This window comes from Mesoplodon densirostris, chromosome 12 (assembly GCF_025265405.1).
Source record: "Mesoplodon densirostris isolate mMesDen1 chromosome 12, mMesDen1 primary haplotype, whole genome shotgun sequence".
Taxonomy (NCBI): Eukaryota; Metazoa; Chordata; class Mammalia; order Artiodactyla; family Ziphiidae; genus Mesoplodon; species Mesoplodon densirostris.
In genome coordinates this window covers 43,126,162-43,138,295 of record NC_082672.1, presented here as the reverse complement: position 1 = coordinate 43,138,295, position 12,134 = coordinate 43,126,162, and the positions used below count along the sequence as shown (strand labels likewise).

Sequence of the window (12,134 nt, the reverse complement as noted above, 5' to 3'; positions counted from 1 at the left end):
CAGCAGGTGACAGGGGTCCGGAGGCAGGCCTGCTCTGGCCTCTTCCCCTTACATCATGTGTCATTAGCTACTACACAGCTCTTTGTTCAAAACAAAATTCACAAAACTGACAGATTCATCTGCTAACGTCGGGGGGCATCAGAGCCAATTACAGGAAGCCTTCAAAAGGCAAATAGGGTCACTTTTCACAAAATGGAATGAAGAAAAGGAAAACAGTCATGTCATTAAAAAGGACAAATACGTTTTCCTCTCAGCAGGCTCGCCACAGGAAAGTAGAGAGATTTATATGAGTCCATCATTTCATTATGACTGCTTTGAATAATTTCAAATCAAAGCATCCACCCCACACACAGCCAACCTATCATTAACCATTTTGAGCTAGTGAACAGTATTTCCAACGGTAAGTGATATCTCTATAATGACGGAAAATTTAGGTTTAAAGTGCAAAGTTTTTATATTCTTTCAAGACCACAAATCATCACATACATTGTTTAAAATCACCTGGAAAGGACACCAGTTGTTTGTTTTCATTTGAATTCAGACCTCGAGGGTTCTGGGGCCTGGTTTTGCTGAGATGCACCAAACAAGTAATTGAGTTCTTGAGCAAGAGAGGGACAAATTTAGTTGTGTTCGAGGAAAACCAGGTGCAAAGGTTTAGGGGCACAGTCCCAACACTACCCTTACCTCATAACACTGTGAGAGTTTAAACCAAGTGGGAAAGTTCAGAGTCCACACAAGACCACCCTCTCTCCTGATGCCAATTGCAAGTTCAGGGTTGGGGGAGGATCCCCCAAACCATTGTCAGTTTCAGAAATTTACTAAGCCTCACAGAACTCACTGAAAGCTATTATATTCATGGTTTGAGTTATTACAGGGAAAGGATACAGATTAGAATCAACCAAGGGAATAAGCCCTTATGCAGAGTCCTAAAGAAGTACCAAGTCCAGGGCTTCCATTGTCCTTTCCCAATGGAGACAAGACATGTTACTTTCCCAGCACAAGTGTGTGACAATATGGACAAAATATTGCCAATCAGGGAAACTCGCTAGCGCCTCTGTGTTCAGGTTTTTACTGAAGCTCCATTACGTAAGCCTGATTGATTCTCTAGTCTCTGGGCGTGACCCAAAGCCTTCACCCCAAATCACATTGTTGGTCTTTCCGACATGGCCATCCTCAGCCCTGAATCATAATGTTACCCCAGGACAAATGGCAGACCTCTTTGGGGGCAAGGTTAAATTCTTTACTGCACGTCTACAGTATGTCGGAAGTTTGGCATGAGAAAAGACCAGCTGTGATTAAAGTCAAGATAATGATAAGAGCTCCTTTCGAGGTACCATGTTAAGCATTTTATAAATATCTCATTTAATCCTGACCAACACTCAGGGAGGCAGGTCCACCTAGTAACTCTGATGTATAGGTGAGGAAAATTGAGGTTTAGAGAGACTAAATTGTGCAACAATATCATACACCCACTGCCCGGAAGAGGCTGGGTTCGAGCCCATTGCTGAATGGCTCTAGTGCCCTCCCTATGTTGCCCTGCCAAAGGGAAGGCATGGCTGCCACATCCACAACTCTGCAGGGCACCATTCTTGTCTTCTCTGAGAAGGCTGTCTCCTGGAGCCAGAAAAGAAAAGCCAGCCTGGCTGACTCACTATCTAAATCAAAAGGGAAAAACTCTTGGCGAGACTTCTCAGAGCAAGAATCTGCGCATATAGATAACCACAAAAGAGCTAACAAGGTTAAAATGGGCCCCAAGGGCTGGTTGCTCAACAAAAAGCATAAACTGGACAGGAGTTTGGAGTAGGAAGATGTGCTCCATTTTAATCAGTTAAATTTTGGTTGTTGGATGACATATCAGTACAAAGAAATGTGTCTATCACAGCTAGAAATACGGGACAATAGTACAGGTTTGTGTTTGATCATGCAACAACATAACATCTTTAAGATTTTCAGTGATCAATAGTGACTGTTTAACATGCAAGCGGGTGTATTCTTTTTTTTTTTTTTTTTTTTTTTGCCGTACGCGGGCCTCTCACTGCTGTGGCCTCTCCCGTTGCGGAGCACAGGCTCCGGACGCGCAGGCTCAGCGGCCATGGCCCACGGGCCCAGCCGCTCCGAGGCATGTGGGATCTTCCCGGACCGGGGCACGAACCCACGTCCCCTGCATCGGCAGGTGGACTCTCAACCACTGCACCACCAGGGAAGCCCTATTTGTCCTGTTTATATTTCATCCTTACCCTCAGATTCACATTATGAGGTGCAACTGATTGCAATTCTTTTTGTGAACCATTTACATTTTCATTTCCATATTATTAGCACATTTATTTTGTTCACTTTTCTGACAAAAGAATTGTTTTGAATTCTACATCCTAATACTAAATTTCACCTTTTAAAGGTGAGTGATTAAAACTTCCATCTTCAGTCATTCCTTTTTTCAAATTCACTGATGAATATTTAACCTCTTCTCTGGAGTTCTGGTAAAGGAAGATGGCATTATGGCTTCAAGTTGTGAGCCGAGGAGGCGTCCATTCAAGCAAGGGTCTCGCCCCCTTTGCAGGCGCTTCACTCTTGCTGCAGACCCTCTGTGCAAATGCATGCCGAGTTCTGTCCTTGCAGAAAAACACCATGAAGGATCACACCACCCACGAGAGCCCTAATGAAAATGCAGTCCTGAGAATAATGCAGCTTCTTGTTCCCTTTGCTGAATTCACCTCTGGTGCTGTCTTGCAATCCTTTTATTCTCTACTCAGACCACCACTGGGGGTGAACAGGAGTCCTATCTGTGAATCAAGGCTCTTCAGGTTTCCAGTCGCTGCCGTGAATGTGGACCATGTTTCAGTCTTTGCACAGGTGCTTCCGCTTCCTTCATTCAACATTCGTTGGCCACTGCCACGCTCGCCCCACCCCATGTGTGACCATTGTTATTACGCCCAAGGCTTCAACTAGTAGTACAGCATATAACAGTAATTCTTATCATTAGACTTTGTTAAGCCATAAATTTGATTGAAAGCCTTATTTTACATTTCACAAGGGAAACTCTGTTATGCACTTAGATCAGGCAGGGAGACATCAACTTTTGATACTGAAGTGAGGGTGATGGGACACATGCTCATCCCTAAGCTGATTCAGGAGTGGACACATGACTGCGCGGCTGGGCACCGGCAACACTAGGGGACGCTGTGCACATCGGCTTCAATGTGCCAGGCGCCCCCTGGAGTCTGGCAGAGGGGGCACCCCGCAGGTGAGTTGGGACAAGCAGGTCATGATAGCTCCTTTAATGAGAAATGAATGACTCCTGAGGACAGTGCCATAATTACAAACCAATAAGGCAAAATAGTGCAGTACCAGTGAGTATGAAGCCTAGTGCCGGATTGTCATGAATTCAAATCCTGGCTTATCTTTGTCAACTTTTGGGCAAGTTACTTAACTCCTCTGGGCCCCAGTTTTGTCACCTGTAAATAAGGTTAAAAGAAATACCTTCCATACAGGGATATTATAAGGATTAAGTAAATTAATATTTGTAAAGCACATAGACACTGCCTGGTACATAGTAGCATATAAGTATTTGTTACAAAAATGAAAAAACACAATGACTGGTCGTTCTGTTGATGCTCAGTAAAATGAGATATGAGTCACATGATCAAGACTGTCAATAATTTCCCTATCTATTCACAATTATTGCGATAGTTATTGTTGCTGGAACGCTATGTTACTTTCAATTAGGGTTACTTTCTTTAATTATGTTTTACACATTTGTGAATACTTGCATACTCCACAGTTCTTTAAAAAGAGAATGAAAACAAAGTTAAACTCTAAACCAATTATAGAGATACATATGTACAAGGATGTTCTTTAAAGAAAAATTGGAAACAACTTAAATGTCAGTGGGAGATGAGATAAATTGTGGCATATTTATAAAATGTGATTATATATCATTTAAAGTATATTACATTTATTCTCTACATTAAAAAATAGGGATCTATTTCTAGAACAACGTTTAAAGAACACTAGAAGAATAACAGGTACAGTATATACAATAAACTTTCATTTAAATACATACATATGTAGAAAACGTATAACAAAGACATGAACATGAATGGTACATAACAATATCAAGATGGTGATTTGAGGAAGGAGGGAAGGGAATGGAATCTGGCAGTGGCAGAAAGGGGGCTTCAATTTCATCTGTAACATTTCCTTTCTCAGAAAAAAATCTGAAGCAAACATGGCAAATTTTTAACATTAATTAAATCAGGTTGGAGATTACCATATCACATTATTCTCTATGCTTTTAATTTATATTTGAAGATGTTGATAGTAAGAATAATAACAACAAATTTAAATGCCAAATTATAATTCTAAAATTTCCACCCATAGATTTTATTACTCCTCTTAGTTAATTTTTTTTTTTAATTCTTTGCTTCAAAACGTTAACGTACCACCAGTTGTGCTGGTGCTTTTATGGATGGCCCAGTTTCATGAGGTTTAGAAAGCACTTTGACACAAGGGCTCTAAAGAATATATCTTCACTATTCTAGAATTTTAATGGCCTATTGTACATCAGTGTTAATGAGAGTCATGTAGATAAATCCCTAAGCAGTCCTTTTAAAGGTTGCATTTTTTGCTCAGCCAAAAAAAAAAAAAAAAGAGCTTTCTTGCCTTCCTGGATAATTTTGCTAAGCAAGTGTGTTGTACGTTTGCAGGTGCTCAAGTGAAACAATATGGGAGCATTGGTTTAGAGTGTTTTGCTTGCAAACTTCTCCAGCAGAACAAACAGCAAGACAACAAATCATTCCTTTGAATCTGTGTAACTTTGAATATGTATTGATTGGCAGAACAAACCGTGCCATGATCCAGATTTTCAATGTCACATATTGAAATGTGGCTGGTGTGCTCCGAGTTTAGCAATTCTCTGTTCATCATGTAAATTAACTGGGACAGTGACTTGTGACCTTAGAATTTCAGCTTTGCAGTTCAATGTGCCATTGACCTTTTTATGTCCTATGTATAGAGTATTATGTGTAAAACGGTCACCAAATGAATTTATGTCAGATGTTCTAACTAGAAAGCAATTTTCATTGTCTGGTGCAAGAATGTTTATAGTAGATATATTTTAAATATTTCAATTTCAATGTTATTTAACATTGCTGAGGTTATTAAACACAAAATGTGTTCATAGATTCTGTATTACTTATTGACTACTCACCATGCACTGTTGGGCCCTAGAGATAAAGTGATGACCGAGACAGTGCCACTCTCTTCAAATTGTTAATAATCTAATGAGTAACAGAGTCAAGAAAACTGGCCATTATAATACAGGGAGATAAGTACTGTATCTGTGGAATAAGAAAGGGTGTTAAAGGAGCCCATAGCACGGAAACCCAACCGATTCTGAGAAGATCAAAGTTAGAGATCAAGGAAGGCTTCCTGGTGGTAGAGTCTATGCTGCTCCTTCATTTGAAGGCTGGGGGAAGAATAGTCCATGCAGGGGAATCAGCACATAGAAGAGCAAGAGAAAACATACTTTGGGCCAAATGTTTGGATTGTTTCTTTGGTATCGAGCGTCACCTTTCACTCAGGGTTTCTGCATGTTCCACATCCTCTAAGGATACCTCACAGGTTGGCCTCAGAAAGCTGTTATTATTAATAATAATCATGTTCCCCTATTTGAGAAAAGGTACATTTCAGGCCTGAAATATGTAAAAATAAGGATGAAGAACTAAGCAGTTCAAAGTCTGTTCTGAGGCTACCAGCGTAAGAGGCAAGATGGTGAAGTTTGCAGTCGTCGGCAGCATTAAGACCAAGGCCTGTGGCACTCTTCCCCATCCATGAGTGACCCCCAACTTCCTCTCTCTTCCCATCACCCACACACCACCTGCGTCTAAGGTTCAGAGGCGAGCAGCCCTCAGGGTGGCACCCTGCAGCCTTACTGCAGATCTGCGGCTAAGCACAGGCTTTCCTCCATTTGACTACCCTCTTTCCATTTTTGTCTATTTTACCACAATCCTGAAGTTCAGGATGAGTTGGATTTCACGTGTTTATACAGCCTTTCTGAACACCTTTCCTTTTATTTTTACTTGACAAAATTTTTTGTTCAAATGTTTGTGAGAAAATGTTTTGCATAGTGAACTAAAAACCTGTCCAGTCTTGTTCTGGGATAGGAACTAATTTGAAGGGCTGAAATCTACCATGAAGTCTAGTAAACTAAGCACAAGCATGTCATTCTTGGACATATTGATTCATTTGTTTAATTAAATGTTTGATAAGATACGGTAAAAAATATAGTACTGTAATATATATTTTAGAATCCTTCTAAATATACAGTTTCTCAACGTGTTCAGAGCTTAATCCATTTCTTCTTAACTTTGTAACGCAGGAGAAGAAAACCTCCTGGCAATTTTACGACGAAGATGGTGGAAGTATATGATCCTGGGACTGATAGACTTGGAAGCAAACTATCTGGTGGTCAAGGCTTACCAGTACACGACTCTGACCAGTATCCAGGTACCAAGGCTCTCTTCCCTTCTCATCTTCCTCATTTTCCAGATGTAGTTTACTTTCAGTTTAGTCACTTGGGAGTTCGGATTACTAGTTTGTAAGTTTTGCAACAAGAGGGAAATCGGTTATATAAAACTTAACTGGAACTTTATTTCTGTGTTCCTTTAATTTTTCTTAATTCACATGTAATTGTACATCTCTTCTTTGTTTTTAGTATACCACAAGAACCATTGACAATGTAGGAAAATAATTTGTAGCTAAGAATACTAATCTTACATCAGCAGAAGAATTATTAATAAGCATAAAAAAATAAATCTATTTTAATCAGAACTTATAACGTTTTAGAATATGCTAATGGACTTTGATTAAGTAATCAAAGTGCTTAATCATCTTTTCTTTTAGCTTTCTTTAATGTGTAGATTTTGTAAGCTGAAGAGACAGAATTTTTTCTAAAGGGACAAGATTTAAATTTCTACAATGTGTTAGGTATGAAGATAGCCACTGCATCCTTCCTTCCTCCCTCTCTCTCTCTCCTTTTCTTTTATATAATTATGTGTATACACGCACATGCACACACACACATCATTGCAAATTTAACTTCGATTTTCACGATTTTTACCAGACACCACTTATATTCCTCATTAAACCATAAATAATAATCTTGACTATTTTTGTTTCACCCTTATTCTCTTTTTATGACAATATTATGAATTTTATAGTCATTCCAAGGCTCCAGGATGAAAACAAAATATTGTTCACGTATCAGATTTTGCTTAGATGTGATACCTCAACAACATTGCTGCGATTCCAATAATTTGTTTAGAAACAATAACAAAAATGAAGAAACAAACAAGCAAACAAACCACTTGAATAAATTTAGATTATATAGATTGAATGGGAATCTATCTAAATCAGAATTAGATAGGGTTTACATGCTTCCTCCTACATACCCAATAAGGGACAGAAAGGATGCTTCCCTACAACCACTGAAGAAAAGTCCAGAGCTCTATTTGATTGGACCACACTGATGGCAGGGGAACAGTGTGAGCTAACTGACCTAGGCCTGGACTCTCTGAACCAATACAGGATGAGATTTCTCTGGTTTGTTTAGACAATGTTTCTCAGTAGGAGTACCACTGGCATTTTGGGTAGGACAATTTTTCATGATGTGAGTCATTTTCCTACTTTATAGGTCATTTAAGATTTCTGGTCCCTACCCATCAAATGCCCATAGCAGCTTTCAACTAAAAGTGTCCTCATGGATTTCCAGATGCCCTCTAGCAGGTACCATCTCTATTTGAGAATCACTGGCTCACCAATCAGCACTCACTCCTGGAGTCAGGGCAGGATCAATCTCACCCAATCACATATCTGTCACCCATTAAGGGAGAGATGAGGTGGATGGATGCTGGGAGAACAACCACAGTCCTCCAAACCCAGCCTAGCTCCTATTCACTTCCACAAGCTCCACAATGACAACAAATTTCTCTCTCTGTCTCCCTGTCTCTCTGTCTCTGTCTCTGTCTCTCTCTCACGCTCTCTCTCTCATGTTCTCTCTCTCCTGTGCTCCCAGGCACTTTGTCTTATAGCTCTGTCTTCACAGTCTGTCTTACCTAAGAATGGTGTTTGAATGTTTCCACCTACTCCACCAAGCTGTAAGCTCTTTCACAGCAAAGAGGATTTCTTGTTCACCTTTGAATCTCTAGTACCTGGTAGGAAACCCAGCACATAATAGGCACTCAAAAATGTTTAAAGAGGTTAATTAAATTGCACTGATTCCAGTATTTGGGGACACAGAAATTGCCAGCAGTTCTCTACCCACATGCAGAGGCCCCTGGAATGTCTATACAGGTATGTGGGAGAAGAAAGAGGAATGCTGGCTTCATGGCAGAACTGGGCCCATTAGTGCAGAGTCTATAAATGGGCCTCCTGGGGAGCATGAAGAGGAAACTTACCCCTTTGGAAATCCATTTGACTTTTGTTTTCTTTTGTTAAGCATTGAAAAGTCACAACCAATTACTGGTTGCTTAAGTTCTATGGGGATTTATAAAAAATTTTTTTCAGTTTTTCAATTTCTTTTTGTACACAGTGACAAGGTTTTAACAACTCTTCCCTTGTCCTCAGGTGTTTTGTTCAACCCATATTATGCACCATCATTAATCCATCCTGCCACCTCTCTCAAATTAGCTGTTTGACACCACATTTAATGCTGCGTTCTATGTAAAATTTATTTTAATTCTGTAGAAAGGCAAAAAATAATTCTACTGAAATATCAGTTTGTCTTCATTATAACTTACTGAGCAAGGGATGGGGGAAGTAAAAAAGCAAGTCGAATCAAACAATTCTAGAACCATTTTGCTACCTACAAAAAATAAACTTATTAAATAATAATAAATGGTCAGAATAGAAGGCATTTGCTCTGGGAACCATGCCTGTACTGCTGTTTTGTAATTCAATTCTGTTTACTCATTGCAAATCAGTGGAACTAACAAGGACCTATAGTGATTTTCCCTTGTTTCAGTAAATATTAATTGAGAACATAATACGTGCTAAGTGTTTAGCTTTTATTCATATATTAATCAATAAGGAAAATACATTAATTATGCATCTAAGAAATGTACTAGTTATTGCAAGTGATGTAAATAGAAATGAATCAACCTTTGCTGTACACTTGAAACTAACACAACATTGTTAATCAACTATACTCCAATATAAAATTTAAAATTTTTTAAATAAAATAAAATTAAAGAATAAAAACATTAACAGAAAAAAATGATAAAGCTTCTACAGAGTTAAAAAAAAAAAGAACGAAGGAAATGAATCAACCTTACCCTCCAGGAGCTTCTGAACTTATAAAGGGGACAAGAGGCACAGTCTATTGATAGTAACATCATGTACGGCAAGGGAACCGATGCCAAAGTGCTATAGTTTTCAAAGGAGCCAGAGATGATGTTTATTTGCAGAGGCAAGAAAGTAGCCATTCAGAAGAGTCTATAAGATTGGATAAAATTTAGGTATAGCTTTGAACCTGGAAAGAAAATCATGGCAAAATCCTAGGGGCAGAAAACCTGAGGAATATGATTGGAGAACAATTATTCCAGTTTGATTCATCCAGTCACTTCAAAAATAACTACTGAATACTTCTCTGTTCAAGTCAGTGTATTAGGTAGTGAACAGTGAGCAAATAGTAAAAAAAGATACTTTCTGTATTCTTTGGCACTTCCAGGCAAATGGGAAAGGCAGCCAAATAACCAAATTGAATGTCTATATCATTATAGTCAGAGATGAGTGTTCTAAAAGAAAGCAACACAGTTCTATGGGAACATTTGTCAAAACAACCTGGCCTAAACTGGAAAGTTGGGGAAGATTTTCCTAAAAGACTAGTGGTAGAGCTGAGATCTATAAGAGAAGTGGAAGATTAGTTGAGAAGGAAAGAGGTCCAAGCAAAGAAGACAGCGTGCTCAAGGCTCTGTGGTGGGAAGGACCATGGCAAGGATGAGGTTGTGAGCAAGGGCTTGTGACTGGGCAAGGAGAGTGAAGAAAAGAGTGGTGCAAGATGAGCTGGGGAAGGAGGCAAGTGCTAGACTCAACAAGTCTTGACAGCCAGGTCAAGAGTTTGAGTCTTTAGGCTTAGTGCCGTGGGAAGCCACATTTGAGTTTTAAAGGCAGGCAGGCTGTGGTGCAGAGAACAGATTGAAGCAATGGGTGCTCATTACGGAATAAAGTAAGATAGAGCCAAAAAGTTAAGCTGGGGTCATGTCGTAGGAGGTCTTCAATGTCAGGATGAAGAGGGTGGCTTAATTTTGTAAATAAAAGAGAGCTGTGAAGGTGTCTAAGGAAAGGAATGATAGGATGTAGCCCAACAGCCCTTTTGCAAAGGCACTTCTGTTTTAACAAGACAGTCCTCATTACTAGTTGGCAAAGGACCAAGTACTTTTGTCTTCGGATTCTCTTAAAAACAGTGATATAGAACAAAAAGACATGAAGAGCCTCTCTGCTTTATCCTCTTGCCCTTTCAGTTCATTCCTTAAACTCATGGTTAAATGTCACAAACAATTAATGCATGAAGCGTGAGAGGAAAATATATATTTCTGGAATGATTATAGACTCACAAGGAATTGCAAAACTATATAGGATTCTTTGAACTGTCCACACAGCTTTTCCCCAATGGTGACATTTTATATGACTAGGATATTGACATTGGTACAATACTGTTAACTAAGCCACAGACCTGATTCAGTTTTCATCCCTTTTCCTTCACTCATTTGTCGGTGTGTGTGTGTGTGTGTGTGTGTGTGTGTGTGTGTGTGTGTGTGTGTAGCTCTACACAATTTGATCCATGTATAGGTTTGTGTAACTATGACCACAGTCAGGATACAGAACTATACTATCACCACAAAGAAACTCCCTCATATAACCCCTATGAAGTCACACCCATTCCACCACCCTCATTCCTATCCCTAGCAACCACTACTCTATTCTCCATCTATATGATTTTGTCAGCTGGAGAATGCTATATAAAATGGAATCACACAGTGTTTAAACTTTTGAGATTGGCTTTTTTCACTAAGCATAATACCCTTAAGTCCACCCAAATTGTTGCATGTATCAATAGTTTGGTTTTTTTATTGCTGAGTAGTATTCCATAGTATAAACATATCAGGGTTTGTTTACCCATCACCTGCTAAAGGACATTTGGATTATTTCCAGCTTTGGTTTTTTACAAATAAAACTGCTATGAGGAGTTAGAGGGAGGTGTGACTACAAGAGAAGGTCATTGTCTTTGTGATGTAAGGATTCAACCCATCATTGCTGTCTTTGAAAGAGGAAGACACCACAAGCCAAAGAATGTGGGTAGCCTGTAGAAGGTGGAAAAGGGGTCTATTCTTTTGATGTTCTGACCACAGAATTATATCAGCTCTAACATCCATGTAAGAGGAGACACTTGAAATCAATCTCATTGATTGTCTGAGAGATCTTCTGAGACAAGAACCAAGATGGTGGAGTAGAAGGATGTGCTCTCACTCCTTCTTGTGAGAACACCAGAATCACAACTAGCTGCTGGACAATCATCCAAAGGAAGACACTGGAGCTCACGAAAAAACACATCCAAAGACAAAGGAGAAGCCACAATGAGACGGTAGGAGGGGAGCAATCACAGTAAAATCAAATCCCACAACTGTTCAGTGGGTGACTCACAGACTGGAGAACACTTATACCACAGAAGTCCACCCACTGGAGTGAAGGTTCTTAGCCCCATCTCAGGTTCCCACCCTGGGGGTCCGGCAATGGGAGGAGGAATTCCTAGAGAATCAGACATTGAGGGCAACTGTGATTTGATTGCAGAACTTAGACAGGAGCAGGGGAAACAGAGACTCCACTCTTGGAGGGCACACACAAAGTAGTGTGTGCATCAGGACCCAGGGGAAGGAGCAGTGACCCCGGGGGAGACTGAACCAGACCTACCTGCTAGTGTTGGAGGGTCTCCTGCAGAGGCAGGTGGTGGCTGTGGCTCATCGTGGGGACAAGGACACTAGCAGCAGAGGTTCTGGGAAGTACTCCTTGGCGTGAGCCCTCCCAGAGTCCCTATTTAGCCCCACCAAAGAGCCCAGTTAGGCTCCAGTGTTGGGTTGCCT

The 12,134-nt window shown here is 40.0% G+C and overlaps 1 protein-coding gene across 2 annotated transcripts in view; it reads left to right on the top strand.

Moving 5' to 3' along the window:
* Window positions 1–12,134, top strand: part of SLC35F1 (solute carrier family 35 member F1) — a 416,917-nt gene that overhangs the window by 317,491 nt on the left and 87,292 nt on the right. For both annotated transcript variants that reach the window (XM_060114691.1, XM_060114692.1), the window contains exon 3: window positions 6,377–6,504. In XM_060114691.1, coding sequence (XP_059970674.1) covers window positions 6,377–6,504 — 128 coding nt within the window. The remainder of the gene's footprint in view (window positions 1–6,376; window positions 6,505–12,134) is intronic.